Genomic DNA, 16,734 nt, shown 5'->3' with positions numbered 1-16,734 from the left:
AATTTATCAAAGTGCATATATCATCGGGAACTGATACACCACTGGACCAATCAAAAGTTCGAAACTTCCGGTTTTCAAAACAGAACATAATCAGGTGCCTTAGCTTCCGTAGCATGGTAACTTCCTTCGGCAACTTCAATACAGAAGTTTGCCTGAGACCAACGTCTGTAGGTTCAAAAGATTCCCCAACGATGCAGGGATGTCCTTCACTTTAGTATATCCTAAATCCAGATAGTGCAAATTAAATAAGTGAGCCACTACATCGGGCACCTTATCAATATTGGCATATCTAAGAGAGAGAACCCTTAATAATCTGAAGTTGGACGAAACATCGTGTATGCAACTAGATGATAATTGCTTGTCAAACAACAAGAAAGAGCGAAGTCTTCGTGTACCTCTGCTAGGTTGTAAGGTCCCACTGCCTCCATGAATGGATACACGCCGAGCTTCTTCTCCCAATTCTATTACCTCTGGATTGTCATATGCAATACCAAACATCACTTTCCTTGATCTTGTTAGAGTTATTTCTCTAACAACATCATGAATTTGAAACACTTTAGCCCTTCCAAACTCATTCCTTTCCACTACTTTTAGCAAACACCTACGTACGAGTTCCTTAAGGTAGACTTCAGCACTTCCTCCATCGTTATCCCTGGCCCCTTCTCCTCAATGAATCCTTCAGCTACCCATAGCCTGATTATCCACTTTCTATGAATCATATAATCTTCAGGCAATAGGCCACAGTATAGGAAGCAATTCTTCAGATAGCTCGGTAGATCGATGAAGCTGAGATTTAAAAATCTAGTTGCTACCCAATTAAGCTCTGGGTCATTTTCTAGTTGCCAATTAAGTTGCTTGCAGAATGATCTCCACTCTTGTTCCTCTTTTCTCTGTAGGAGAGCAGACTGCCAATAGCTACTATAGCTAGTGGCAAGCCTTGGCACTTGTCCACAATCTTGTCGGCCCAATTCTTGAGACTTGCAGGACATCTCTTTCCATCTAGTCTCTCAAAGGCCATTTTACAGAAGAGATCCCATGCTTCCTCCTTTGATAGAGTTGTTAGCTTCATTTTACGGCCTTCGTCTGCTAATGAGGCCACGTCTTCACTCCGAGTTGTAATGACTACTCTACTTCCGCAATTGTTTCCTACGAATGTACGTTCTAAAAGTGACCATGCTTCTTTGTTCCACACGTCATCCAAGACAATCAAGTACTTTCTTCCCTGCAGATGGCTTTGAAGTGTCTCCACCAATTTGGTATGATCCATGGTGTCAATGTCATTTGGAATTGCCTGATTCTTTTCGAAGAGTGTTTTTGCTATTCTCTTAATAAATCATCAACCTGAAAGCTTTGGGAGACAGACACCCATGCACTATACCCAAAGTGTCTTTTAGTTGTTTCATTTTTGTAAATGCTACTTGCAAGAGTCGTTTTACCCAATCCCCCCATGCCATAGATGGAAATAATTGCACGACCTTGCTTCCCATCTGCCAACCACACAATCAGATTTTGAGTTTCCTTTCCAAAACCTACAATTTCATCTTCACTAGTAAAGTAAGGAGATTCTGATACATGCTGCTCCCCGTGAGCATAATTATTTAGGTTGCTACTTCCTCCACTTTCAGTAATTGAAATGCTATATCTATTTTTCATACTTGTGAGGTTCTGAAGACGGGCTTCGAGTTGTTTAAGCTGATCTGCAATATTGCGCAATGCAACATTATTCCTGGAATAAGGAAAGGTTTTCCTTAAAAAGCTCATCTTCCTGCTTGTCTGTTGTTTCCCAGTGAGATATGCATACTCATCGATGGCATCCTCAACCTCGTATGCTACCTTTCTTAATTGTTCCAACCAGGCCTCAAAGGTTTTATTATTGGCTTTACATACATCTGCATGACTTATATAGGCTTGCATCACCACAAACTCACTCTCAATATTCTTCATTCTGTTGTCTACTTCTGTAAGAACGGATATGTCTTTTACTAGCTTGGAGGTTATTGTAGACGTTGCTGATTCAGCCAGGGAAGCACCAATCTTTTTTAGCACAAGAAACACCAAAGCTTCTGCCATACTTGCTCTCCTAATTTCAGATTCTTTTTTCTTTAGGAGCTCGAATACTAAAAAAAGTTTGCTTCAGCACTGTTGCACTGCAATTATTTAATGGGAAGAATCAGTTGAGTGGAGTATGACACTTGCATCCTCGAATCTAGGACACAAGAAATCTTCTTAAGCCAAGTCAAGATTTATGCAGTCAATTTATACCAAACAATAACTAGAATTGTGCATGTGATGGGAGGTGTGAGAAGATAGGAATTTTGAAATAATAGCAGATGGAGTAAATAATCAAAGAAGAACGTAAACAGGGAAGATTGCAACTTAAATCACAAAGCTTTACTTGGTAGTTTATAGAAAAATTCATATAGATTCAAATAGAAGATCCAGATAAGTCCAGTTACACTATGAACTACCAAGAAACTATTAATTGACACAAGGTAGACATTGCATCTAAAACATATGTATTGGAAGTACCCAGATGGATGTCAGCTTTCTAATAGTTGATCAGAAACCATTACATCTCAGTTCCTTCTACAATGGGTGCTGAAGCTGCGCTGGAACTGATAAGACTCTAAAGTAGTACTCAACTTCAAGCGAGATTTTCTTCTTTCTTTTCATCATGCCATGGATGGCATAGGAACAACGCCAAACTTCTTATCTCTTTTCACCGAAAAGAATGAAATGCATCAAAAGACAACGACAACCAAAGCTTGGGAGAAGAATGACTGATAAACATCCACATTAATTTGCCCAATGACTGATAAACATACAACATATAACTCAGTAAACAAGCCAAATACAGTGTAGTTTTAGTAACTAAGCATAACTGTTACACAGTCATGCTGCTTTCTGTACGCTGTTTTAGTAACTAAGCATAACATTAATAGAGAGGCTATTAGTTTTGTCTGATGTACGTGCGCAATGAAAAAAATTGTCTTTCATGTATATCATTGGAAAACTATGAAACTTATCTATGAGGGAATTAGATCAACCTTAATAAACAATGTTGGGAATGTGCTCAACGATCTCCCGATCAGTTCCTGCCAGCTTCTCCATGAACGCTTCTGGCATTTCTCTTAGGTACATGTTTTGGATTGATTTAAGGTATTTAACACCTTCCGGTACCGTTTGCAAATTTAGCAATCCAATAAGGTGTAGATTCTGTAGGCTCTTCATTGTGCCGTCCTCTATGTTAATCCAAACAAGCTGTAACATATCAGCTAAATACAGGTAATTAAGCTTAGGGAACCATCCTGTGAGAAAGGCCAACCCCTGTCCATCGTATACCCTGCAGAGATGAAGTCTAACAAGATTAGACAAGATAGAGAAGGTAGGAAGCGGATCTTCTCGTAATCCGGACCACCCCATTCTGAAGTCCCTAAGATTTCCAAAGCTGTTAAATATCGCGGGTACCACCCCTTCCTCCAACCTACCTCTCAAGTGCAGTTTTTGCAAATTTGATAGAGGTTCTAAAGCTTCCAGATTAAGAATTTCATCTGAGTTACTTGCGAAAAGGCCCAAGCTAATGAGGCGAGGCATCTTTGTGAGGGAGACCCATAGAGCTTCACAGTAGCTCCGTCGCACCTTCATGATATGGAGTGTTCTTACCTGTGTCAAGCTTCCAATCTTCTGAACTAAAACTCTGCTGGATTCTATACAGCCTAAAGTTTGTAAACTTCTTAAACTGCATATATCATCGGAAACTGATACACCACCTAAGAAATCAAAAGTTCTCAATTGCCGGTCATTATAACAGAACACAAACAGGTGCCTTAGCTTCTGTAGCCTGGTAACTTCCTTCGGCAACTTCTCTACGTAAGTTACCCTGAGATCCAACGTTTGTAGGTTCAAAAGCTTCCCAAACGATCTGGGGATATTCTTCACTTTAGTATATGATAAATCCAGATAGTGCAAATTAAATAAGTCAGCCACTACATCGGGCACCCTATCAATATTGGCATATCTAAGAGAGAGAACCCTTAATAATCTGAAGTTGGATGAAACATTGTGTATGCAAGAAGATGATAATTGTTTGTCAAACAACAGAAAGGAGCGAAGCTGTCGTGAACCTATGCTAGGTTGTAAGGTTTCACTACCTCTATGAATGGATACACGCCGAGCTTCATCTCCCAATTGTATTACCTCTGGATTGTCATGTGCAATACCAAACATCTCCTTCCTCGATCTTGTTAGAGTTACTTCTCTAACAATATCATGAATTTGAAGCGCTTTAACCCTTCCAGTGTCATACCTTTCCACCACTTGTAACAAGCACCTATGTACGAGTTCGTTAAGATAGACTTCGGCCACTTCCTCCATCGTTATCCCTGGTCCCCTCCCCTCAATGAATCCTTCAGCTATCCAAAGCCTTACTATCCAATTTCTCTCAATCATATAATCTTCAGGGAATAGGCCACAGTATAGGAAGCAGTTCTTCAGATGGCTTGGCAGATCAATGAAGCTGAGATGTAAAACCCTAATTGCAACCAAATTCAGCTCTAGGTTGTTTTCTAGTTGCCAATTAAGTTGCTCGTAGAATGATCGCCACTCCTCTTCCTCCTTTTCTCTGTAGGAGAGGAGACTGCCAATAGCTACAATAGCTAATGGCAAGCCTTGGCACTTCCCCACAATCTTCTCCGCCCAATTCTTGAGACTTTCAGGGCATCTCTTTCCATCTAGTCTCTCGAAGGCCTTTTTACAGAAGAGGTCCCATGCTTCCTCCTTTGATAGCGTTATTAGCATCATTTTACGGTCGTCGTCTGCTAATGAGGCCACATCTTCACTTCGAGTTGTAATGACTACTCTACTTCCACAATTGTTTTCAAAAAATGCACGCTTTAAAAGTAACCATACTTCTTTGTTCCACACGTCATCCAAGACAATGAAATACCTTCTTCCCTGCAGATGGCTTTGAAGTGTCTCCACCAATTTTGCATGATCCATGGTGTCAATATCATTTGGAATTGCCTCATCTTTTTCTAGGAGTTTCTTTGCTACTCTTCTAAGTAAATCATCAACCAGGAAATTTTGGGAGACAGATACCCATGCACTGCAGCCAAAGTGCCTTTTAGTAGTTTCATTTTTGTAAATGCTATTTGCAAGAGTTGTTTTACCCAATCCTCCCATGCCACAGATGGAAATAATTGACAGACTCTGTTTCTCGTCTGTCAACCATTCAATCAGTTTTCCAGTTTCTTCTCCAAAACCTACAATTTCATCTCCACTAGTAAAGTATATAGAGTCTGATTCATGCTGAGGATAATTAAGGTTGCTACTTCCTCCTCCATTTATTGAAATGCCGTATCTAGTTTTCATACTTGTGAGGTTCTCGAGACGGGCTTCTAGTAGTTTAAGCTGATCAGCAATATTGCGCAATGCAACATTTTTCCTGGAATAAAGAACGACTATTTTCCGTAAGAATCTCATATTGCTGATTTTCTGTTGTTGCCCAGTGAGATGTGCATACTCATCGATGGTGTCCTCGACATCATATGCTACCTTTCTTAATTGTTCCAACCAGGCCTCAAAGGTTTTGCTATTGGCTTTACGTAGATCTGCTTGACTTATATATGCTTGCATTACGACAAATTCGCTCTCAATTTTTTTCATACTGTGGTCAACTTCTCTAAGAACTGATACGTCTAACAATTGACTTATGTTAGACATTGCTGATTCAGCCAAGGTAGCACCAATCTTTTTTAGCACAAGAAACACCAAAGCTTCTGCCATACTTGCTCTCCTAATTTCAGATTTGTAGGAGCTGAGATACTAAACAATTTGCTTCAGCACTGTCATACTGCAATTGTTTGAATAGCAGAATCAGTTGAGTTGGAGTATGACACTTGCATCCTTGAATTCTCGGATACAAGAAATCTTCTAAAGCCAAGTCAACACTTCTGCAGTCAATCTAGCTATACTAAGCAACAACTAGAATTGAGCATGCGATTCGAGGTGATAGGAGATATAGAATAATAGAAGATAAAGAAGTTAATCACGAAGAAAGTCATCAGAGGAGATTGCAACTAAATTTGCAATCTGTCTCAGATATGAAGATTCTGTCTGAAATAACTACAAGGAAACCAATTCTAAAGAAAACATTTGAAATCCTTTTTTTTCTTAGGTTTTATAATTGGTAAATCTATGACCAAAAAGAGTTATTTATGATATATCTTCCTTAATTAATCATGTATGAGCTATGGCATAATATTTTATATGTTAAAAGTAAGTGCTAAATTTGCTCATCTTTTTTATCATTCTATTTTACCTAACAACTTGATGTGTCACTACCAAAGTCACTTTGGTAGCCCTCATGCTTTTTAGAGGCACTTTGGAAATAGCTTATATATTCTTATTGTAGTCTTATTTAGTTATGTTACAGGCCAGTATGTACAAGACAATTCAAGTGTGTGCAAGATGACTCAACTATGTGAAAGCCTTTAGATCATCTTTTTTATTGGTGTCATCTTCAAAAGTATGAGAGCGGAAAATGATCCCTTTTTGGAGTTTTGCTAAATAAGAGGTGGGTGAACTTGTATCCTATATCTTGTCCCTTTTGTAAGCTTGTCTTATAAGCATGGCTTTTGTATTTCAAAAAACTCATTATTATTTGTGCATACCTTAATTGTTGTTTCTTGAGATAAAGATTATGATCTATATGTATTAAGTCTGTGATTTGTTTGAGATTATTTTTACTATTTTTTTTTTCTATTTATGGCTGCATGATTTTGAGTATACAGGAAATCTTAGATTTCTATATTTTGACGAAATGAGGTGCTGGAATTTGAGGCCATCAGTTTTCTCTTCATAGTATCATAACTATAAAGATTCTTGTAGAGAAATAGAGATCCTACATCCTTGGATAGCAAAGGGAAGTGTTTCAAATTGTGCACATAAGAAATTTGCTGATTTGTCTCTATAATAGATTCAATATTTTAAAACTTTAATTATCTTGGCGTAGAAAGGTTCATAAGTTCAAATCACCTAATATGGAAGTCATGCATGAGAGCATATTTTTAAAGTCAAGAGTTATGAGAGATGTTTGAGAGAGTGACACTTAGATACCATATGACATATAGAGGAAATGAAGAAACAACAAAAGGATACTTACTAGAAGTGGCAAAACTATATTTATCTTAAAGATATCTATCCATAAAGATAATCATATCCGATGCCAAAACATCAAAAGATGTCTAAAATACATTTGAAAAGTTGTTGATAAAGAAGTATAAAGCTCGATTGTATTTTTTAAAGAATGAGTTGTCTAATATAATTTTAGGGAGCATGAGCATTGGGAAGTACTTCTATAGAAATGCTATCAATATGATAAAATAGAACATATCAAGAGGGATTATAGAGTCAGGTTCAAAGAAGCAAAGTGTTGAATCTAGGAAACCTCAAAGAAAGCAAGAGCATGATCAAGGCTCTTGTTTTGGTTTCATTTGTTATGTGCATGTATCAGATGCAAAAGTGATTCATTTATGGGAGAATGTGGTGAAAGAAGAGATTAGTGCACTTAGTAAGAATGAAGATTGGAATTTAGTGTCTCAACTAAAAGATATGGAATTGATTTTATATAAGTGGGTGTACAAGATCAAAAGAAATGCTGATGAATCCGTGGATAGGTATAAGGCAAGATTGGTGGCTCATGGGCTTTCACACAACATGGTGTACACTCCAAGACTTTTAGTTCGGTGGCTAAGATAACATTAGTTCGGATTCTCATCTCATTAATAGTTAGCTTAAGATAAAAGATGTGATAACTCGATATCAAGAATGCCTTCTTATATGATAAGGTGGATTGAAAATTTATATCAACCAACCCCTGGGTTTCGTTTCAAAGAATTCTCCAAATAATATATGCAAATTAAAGAAGACAATCTTTAGCAAGCAAACACCTAGAATTTAGTATTAGTAAAATTACTCAATACCTTCTGCTTTGTAGTTTTCATATTTTAAATTCCAACCCAAGCATGTTTGTAAAATCATAATGATATGCATACCATTATTTTACTTTATGTTGTTAAAAATTGGCACAAATTCAGTTTTCAGCAAAAAATTCAGTATGTATCAGCATTTCTGTGCCGCGCGTTCGAACGCGCCCTTAGGGCGTTCGAACGCGGGCTCAGACAGAGAACAGTCTGTGAAGCAGGCGTTCGAACGGCCCCAGCTGCGTTCGAACGCGAGCCAACCCGAGAGCAGACTTTCTGCAGACGTTCGAACGGCCCCAGCCGCGTTTGAACGCGGACCAACCCGAGAGCAGCTGTTTCTGCAGGCGTTCGAACGGACCCCTCCTGCGTTTGAACGCCCCTTGAGTTTTGCTGTATTAACATTGAGTGCGTTCTAACACGCCCCGAGTGCGTTCGAACGCGACACTGAAAATTCCCAAATCTGAACCTGACTATAAATACTAAAGTGGGTTTTTTTAGGGTTAGTGATTGGAAGAACATTAATGAGGGTTGAGCCACCATTGTATTGAGAGTGATTAGAATTGTTAAACTCTTTGTAAGTGAGGGATTTGCATAGAAAAGAAGATTGCTCCGCCCGTGGACGTAGGCACATCGCCGAACCACGTAAATCTTGTCTCTCTCTCTCTCTATTATCTCCATTGTTGTCTTTATGGTGTTTGCTTATATTAGGGTGTTAATCTGTGATTAGAAGTTGCTTAGGGCTTTTCTATCACCATTAACATCCTTTCATTGGAGTTTTCAAGCTTTGCATTGTGTTCTCTTTCGCTATTCCCATTTTGAGATATTTAGGGGTGAAGGTCTTGCTTCCGCTTCCTTCACCCATTTGGTAGTTTTGCACAACAAATTGGTATCAGAGCTATTGGTTTCAAACCTAGGCTATTGAAGTTGGGAATAGTGAAGATTTGAAGAAATTTTAGCAAAATGAGGGAATGATCCAAATCGGGCAAACTTATCTCAAATGCAAAGTTTGAAGTTGAAAAGTTTGATGGCACCAACAACTTTGGAATGTGGCAATGTGAAGTTATGGATGTGTTATTCCAACAAGAATTAGACATCACCTTGGAGGAGAAGCCCGAAGATATATCCGAAAAGGATTGGGAGAAAATGAACTGGCAAGCTTGCAGTTCCATTCGGCTTTGTCTAGCAAAGGACCAAAAGTATTTTGTGATGAGAGAGAATTCGGCAAAAGGCTTGTGGAAGAAACTGGAGGACAAATACATGACCAAGAGCATTGAGAACCGGCTCTATTTGAAGAAGAAGTTTTTCAGATTTCAATACAAGATGGGAACGCCGATGGCGGAGCATTTGAATTCCTTCAACAAGTTACTTGCGAACTTGCAAAACTTGGATGTTGAAATCTCTGATGAGGACAAGGCATTGGTATTGTTGAATTCTTTGCCAGACACTTATGACCACCTCACTACTACCCTACTGTATGGAAAAGATTCAATCAATTATAAAGATATTGCAAATGCATTGATCACCAATGAGTACCGGAAATTGGACAAGCAAGCTACTCATGAGTCATCTTCAGATACATTGATGGTGAGGGGTAGATCTGAAAATAGAAAATTTGGGAAGAGAGGCAAATCCTTCTCAAAGTCAAGGGGTGCATCCTCAGATAGAAAGTCAATTGCCAAAGACCAATGTTCCTATTGCCGCAATAAAGGGCATTGGAAGAAGGATTGTCCAGTTTTGAAGAACAAGGACAAGAAACCCCAAAAAGGCAAATGTGGCACATTCGGATGATGAGGACTCAGAAAGCACCTTGGTAGGCTCGGCTCTTGCATGTAGCACGGATGAATGGATCTTGGACTCCGGTTGCACATACCATATGTGTCCAAACAGGAGTTGGTTCTCCACTTTTGAAAAGATCTCCGATGGAGTTGTGTTTATGGGCAATGATAGCCCTTGTAGAGCTGAAAGCATTGGCACTATTCGTTTGAAGCTCCAAGATGGGTCCGTCAAAGAGCTAACGGAAGTTCGGTACATACCGGATTTGAAGAAGAATCTCATCTCCCTTGGGGTTTTGGAATCAAAGGGCTTCATCGTTACTTTAAGAGGTGGAGCATTGAAGGTGACTTTGGGAGCATTGGTGGTGATGAAGGGCATAAGAAGAAGCAATTTGTATTTCTTACAAGGCTCTACGAATTTGGGAAGAGTAGCGGCCGCCTCAAGTAACACTATTAGTGAGGCTGACTCTTCCAGACTATGGCACATGAGGTTGGGGCACTCAGGACAGAAAGCTTTGCAAAGTCTATCAAGTCATGGTTTACTAAAGGGTGTAAAGAGCCTCAAGTTGGAATTTTGTAAACACTGTGTTTTGGGCAAACAAACTACAGTTAAATTTGCTACTGCAGTACACCGAACCAAGGGGATCTTGGATTACATTCACACAGATGTTTAGGGGCCTACTCGGAAGGCCTCATTGGGAGGAAAGCACTGGTTCGTCACTTTTGTAGATGACTATTCTAGAAGGTCTTGGGTGTACACCATGCACCATAAGAACCAAGTGCTTGAAATTTTTCAGAATTGGAAGAAGATGATTGAGAATCAGACTGGCAAGAAGATCAATAAGCTCAGATCAGATAATGGTGGAGAGTACACTTCCGATCCGTTCATGAGGTTATGCAAAGAAGTATGGATTGAAAGACATTTCACCGTTAGAGAGACACCTCAGCAAAATGGCGTGGCAGAACGTCTAAACCGGACCTTATTGGAGAAGGTTCGATGTATGTTGTCCAATGCTGGATTGGGCAAGGAGTTTTGGGCTGAGGCAGTTAACTATGCATGTCATCTCATCAACCGGCTACCTTCATCTGCAAATAATGGGAAGAGCCCATTAGAGGTATGGTCTGGCAAACCCATTTCAGATTATGATTCCTTACATATCTTTGGTTGTCCTGCATGCTATCATGTCAGGGAAAGCAAGTTGGATCCTAAAGCCAAGAAGGTCATCTTCTTGGGCTTTAGCACTGGAGTGAAGGGATTTCGGGTTTGGAGGCCAGAATTGAGGAAGTTGGTAATCAGTAGGGATATTACATTTGATGAATCATTAATGTTGAAGCAAAGTCAGGCATCAGATAGCCTAGTTGATGACAGTGCTGAAGATGTTCCACGGCACATGGAGTTTGAGGCAGATTCAAGTCCACCACAAGATATACCTTCAGAAGGGGCAAATGAAGAGGAAGATCCTAATTTGCAAGAAGATGACAACGTGGAGCCAGAAACTGATGATCAAGACTCCATAGCAATTAAAAGGCCAAGGAGAGAAATCAAAAAACCGGCACGCTATTCTGATATGTTGGCCTATGCTCTTCCGGTGACTGATGAAGACTTTCCCGCTTCCTTCATAGAAGCTATGAAGAACATCGAAAGAGCAAATTGGAAAGGGGCGATGGATGATGAAATGAAGGCCCTCGAGAAAAATAAAACTTGGAATTTGGTGGAGCTCCCTAAGGGGAAGAAGACTATTGGGTGCAAGTGGATATATGCCAAGAAGGATGATCCTCAATCAAAAGGCGGAGTTAGATTCAAGGCTAGATTGGTGGCAAAAGGGTATGCTCAAAAGGTGGGGATTGACTATAATGAAGTGTTTTCTCCGGTGGTGAAACACTCCTCTATTCGAATATTGCTAGCCTTGGTAGCTCAGTTTGATCTTGAGCTAACCCAGATGGATGTGAAGACCGCCTTCTTGCACGGTGATTTGGAGGAGGACATCTATATGACACAGCCTGAAGGGTTCAAAATCAGTGGAAAAGAAGACTTGGTTTGTAAATTGAAGAAATCCTTGTATGGCCTGAAGCAGTCTCCTAGGCAGTGGTATAAAGAGTTTGATCAATTTATACGGAGGCACAAGTACAAGCGAAGCCACTATGATCATTGCGTGTACTTTAGGAAGCTTCAAGATGAATCATTTATCTATTTGCTCTTATATGTTGATGATATGTTGATAGCATCTAAGAGCAAGGTGGAGATTGATAAATTGAAGCTCCAACTGAATAAGGAGTTTGAAATGAAGGATTTAGGAGAACAAAGGAAAATACTTGGCATGGAGATTAGGAGAGACAGGAAATTGGGAACAGTATGCTTAACTCAGGAGCAGTATTTAAAGAAGGTATTGCAGTGGTTTGGAGTGGATAGCAAAACAAAGTCAGTGAGTACACCGTTGGCACCTTATTTTAGGCTCAGTGCAGCTATGTCACCCACTTCAGATGCCGAGAGAGAGTCTATGTCTAAGGTACCATATGCAAGTGCAGTTGGAAGCTTAATGCAGATATTTCACAAGCTATTAGCATTGTTAGTAGATATATGCAAGCTCTAGGAAAAGGGCATTGGCAGGCTGTGAAATGGATTCTGAGATATATTCATGGTATTGTGGGTGTTGGACTAAAATTTATGAAAGATGATAGACTTGGTCTACATCTTACTGGATATGTGGATTCGGACTATGTAGGTGATTTGGATAAGCGTAGATCCACTACGGGATATGTTTTCACACTTGCTAGAGGGCCGGTGAGTTGGAGGTCTACCTTACAGTCGACTGTTGCTTTATCTACCATAGAGGCTGAGTATATGGCAGTGACAGAGGCTATAAAGGAGGTTATTTGGTTGCTTGGTCTGATGGATGACTTGGGTGTATGCCAGAAGAAGGTGGAGGTACATTGTGATAGCCAAAGTGCAATTTGTTTGGCTAAGAATCAAGTTCATCACACAAGGACAAAGCATATTGATGTTCGTTTCCACTTTGTGAGAGAAATTTTGGAAGAAAATGATATTTTTTCACTTTGCAAGATTGGAACTGCTGATAATCCGAGTGATATGTTGACAAAAGTAGTGACCAAAATCAAATTCCAACATTGTTTGGATTTGATTAATGTCACTCACTATTGACCAAGTTTGGTTTGGCGTCTTAGGACGCAAATTTGCAGTCGGAGCACCTTTTGGATGATTAAGTCACTTTGGAATAATGGAGAGTGATTTGCTGAAGTTTTGAGTTCTTCGCCAAGGTAGAGAATTGTTAAAAATTGGCTCAAATTCAATTTTCAGCAAAAAATTTAGCATGTATCAGCATTTCTGTGCCGCGCGTTCGAATGTGCCCTGAGGGCGTTCCGCGGGCTCAAACAGAGAACAGTCTGTGAAGCAGGCATTCGAACGGCCCCAGCCGCGTTCGAACGCTAGCCAACCCGAGAGCAGACTTTCTACAGGCGTTCGAACGGCCCTAGCCGCGTTTGAACGCGGACCAACCCGAGAGCAGCTGTTTCTGCAGGCGTTCAAACAGACCCCTCCTGCGTTCGAACGCCCCTTGAGTTTTGCTGTATTAACATTAGGTGCGTCCTAACGCGCCCCGAGTGCATTCGAACGCGACACTGAAAATTCCCAAATCTGAACCTGACTATAAATACTAAAGTGAGTTTTTTAATGGTTAGTGGTTGGAAGAACATTAATGAGGGTTGAGCCACCATTGTATTGAGAGTGATTAGAGTTATTAAACTCTTTGTAAGTGAGGGATTTGCATAGAAAAGAAGATTGCTCTGCCCGTGGACATAGGCACATCGCCGAACCACGTAAATCTTGTCTCTCTCTCTCTCTATTGTCTCCATTGTTGTCTTTATGGTGTTTGCTTATATTAGGGTGTTAATCCATGATTAGAAGTTGCTTAGGGCTTTTCTATCACCATTAGCATCCTTTCATTGGAGTTTTCAAGCTTTGCATTGTGTTCTCTTTCGCTATTCCTATTTTGAGATATTTGGGGGTGAAGGTCTTGCTTCCGCTTCCTTCACCCATTTGGTAGTTTTGCACAACATATGTGAATGACATAATTATTACCGGTGATAATAACAAAGAGACTAATATGTTTTACAATAAGCTTGTTATCCATTTTGAAATTAAGAACTTGAGCTAAGTTATTTTCTTGGATTGGAGATAGAGAAAGATGAATGCAATTTTATTTCTCAAAAGCACTATGCATCAAACTTGTTAACTAGTTTGGGTTGCAAGAAAGTAAATTATGTTTTGCTCCCATGCATATGAACATCAATTCAGGAAATGTGGTGGCAAAGTTCTTGGAGATTCAAAACTTTTTTGGGCAATTGAAGTTTGCGTATTGTATCTCACAATTATAAGGTTGGACATTATATTTTCAATTGGAGTAGTGAGCCAATATATGGAAGCACCTAGAAATTCTCACTTGGATGCAAAAAAATTATTAAGTTTGTTAATTCCTGTTTAAAAGTTGATCTACTTTATAAGAAGAATGTAAGTTTTGAACTTATAGGTTTCACAAATGTAAACTGGGTTGGTGATCTTGATGAGAGAGTTGAAATCAGCTTATGTTTTTTGGCTTGAGTTTATCGGGTGTATTGTGGTGTAGCAAAACATAAGTCAGAGTATAAAGCAGTACCCCTTGCAGTATAAGAATATGTACAATTGCAGACTTTAGTTAGTGATAGTTTGGTCTATGAACCTTCTTTCAAAAAAAAAAAAAAAGTTAGTGATACTCGGAGATTGATTATTTGATGAAGGTTAGTTGCGACAACCAAAAAGTAATGAAATTAATAGCAAACCTTATTTTTTAGGCAAATATTTTAATAACTCTTTAGAATTTATAATCTTAATCTAACGGTTATAATAGCTAGTTTTAATATCCGATACGGTTTTCCGGTACTGATTCTAAAACTATATTATGTAAAAAAAATGGGCATATTAGTTAAGAAGATTTGATTACGTGTGACTAAACTTTTAGGCTACATGTTCTTTTCTTCCATTAAGATTTCTCTGTATTAGATATAATTATAATAGACATGATTATGCCTTAATTATAGGATATATCATTTAATACTAAATAATTTAAATTTGATTCTTTAGAGATAGACTTCAATTTAAATATAATTCTCTATCTCTATATGTTATTAAATGTTAGTTTAAATCAATCTTAAACTAATGAGAGATATATTGTAAATAATTAAAAAATAATTAAAGAGAAAAAATTTAATTAGACTTTTTCATCAAGTTAATCATAAAAAGACATCATCACTCTTATTCGATATGTAATATATATATATTACTTTTAGTTAAGAATGTATATGTATTTTACTTGATAAATTATTAAGAGAATATAATTATCAAAAAATAATATGCAAAATAATATATTTTAAATAATTACCAATTGAACTGGTAATATCTTTTAATTTTTTTTATATTCCTATTATACTCTTAAGGATCTTAACCGTTAAATCTTTATCAAATAAATTAATAAATAATTATCTATACGATATAAAAGAAGCGTTCCATTTTTTATACAAGGACAAAGTTGAAGTGGAGCATCCAGAAAAAGTGCTTGCGAAGAGAGCGAGCGTATAAATATGGGTTTTAAGACAAATTGACGGATATATTTACTAAAACTGTTCCAAATACCAACTTTGAAGAACTTTAACAAAATAATCCCATGCAAAACTTTATTGCTGTGGCACAATGTTTAATAAAAGACAAATGTAAAAAAGAAGCTAAATCTATCAAAGTTGTTCGAACGTACTCCAAACGTCCGAAATCTATTAAATATCCTTTGAAAGACTTTTACCTGAGAATGTAGAATTAATTGAGACATGGGACGACATGCTCCGGCGTTCGAACAACTGGCTCCGAGCCGTTAAAACACACTACCGAATTGAAGAGAATTTTAGCCCGAGTTGAGCTTTTCCCCCAAAATCGATAACTGATATTATAATTTTAGAGAAAATTGATTTCCCTTCTAGATATATAAATGGGGAGAGTTATTTGAAGGTTTAGGAAGACTCGCATGGAGGATATCAAAAAAAAAAAAAAAAAAAAATCCTTAATGAAAGTGGAGGTGCTATTTGAAGGTCGTGGTCGTTGTTGTCTCGAGAGCTATAGAGACGCAAGCTATTAATCTCGAGCTCGAGGGTGTCTTACATTACAAACCAAATATGGAAAGCAATTCATCGTTGTAGATATAATTATTTTTTTTTAAAAAAAAAGTCATTACAGATATAGTTATAGGCACGAAAAGCAACTCATCGTTGATAGATTGCAATTTAAAGATATTTCATTGGGGAAGTGGGAATAAATATTTGAAGTTTCAGACATGTAAACAATCTACAATGAACAACAACGATTACCTCTCACAGAATCAAAATTATTTTGTCGGTTATTCTACGAGATACGTGTATTCTTTTTACATTCTGTAAATTATGTGAGATACCTTTTTTGTTTCTAAATCACACAATTAGTAAGGTAGCAACCTTCTGCTGAGCATACTGGATAATCAGATAAAACCATTTCGCAGGTTAAAGTCTAAGATAGTTTCAATAAGCAAAGTTCATCCAAAAAAATACGGTAAATGATAGATGAAAGCTGAATTATTTAAAAGTAGGAAATTTAGTAGAAACCACAAAATTTAGTCCAACCGATGTTTGGAAATAGGCTGATGGATGTTTGGAAACAAAGATGAGGGCATGCGAATGCCAAGAGATGTTAAAAAGTTAAAACCCTCTTGAAGGATGTGAAAAAGTTCATGTCATGCCGTAGATCACAGTCAACAACTAACAATAGAAAAGGAAAATCAAATTATTATCTATTCATCTTCAGAGTTTTCTGTTGTTCTTACTTTTCTATTTGAGCTGTAAAATTAACTCAAACAAGAACCTTCAGTGGGTGGAAACCGTAAAAAGTTGGTAAAAGCATCTTAAGTAAC

The 16,734-nt window shown here is 38.1% G+C and overlaps 2 protein-coding genes across 2 annotated transcripts in view; both read right to left on the bottom strand.

Moving 5' to 3' along the window:
• Positions 1-835: 835 nt before the first annotated feature.
• LOC140772067 (disease resistance protein RPP13-like) lies at positions 836-1,267 on the bottom strand. Its single transcript, XM_073113952.1, has one exon. The coding sequence runs from the start codon at positions 1,265-1,267 to the stop codon at positions 836-838; it is 432 nt and encodes a 143-aa protein (XP_072970053.1).
• Positions 1,268-1,650: 383 nt separating this feature from the next.
• Positions 1,651-16,734, bottom strand: part of LOC140771656 (disease resistance protein RPM1-like) — a 37,539-nt gene continuing 22,455 nt past the window's right edge. The window contains exon 2 of the transcript XR_012106206.1: positions 1,651-2,147. The gene's annotated coding sequence lies outside the window, so the exon portion shown is untranslated. The remainder of the gene's footprint in view (positions 2,148-16,734) is intronic.

The sequence above is a fragment of the Typha angustifolia genome, chromosome 12 (genome assembly GCF_048772165.1).
Source record: "Typha angustifolia cultivar Huaian chromosome 12, ASM4877216v1, whole genome shotgun sequence".
NCBI classification, from domain to species: domain Eukaryota; kingdom Viridiplantae; phylum Streptophyta; class Magnoliopsida; order Poales; family Typhaceae; genus Typha; species Typha angustifolia.
Note: the sequence above shows the minus strand (reverse complement) of the source record. Positions and strands in the feature narration are given on the sequence as shown.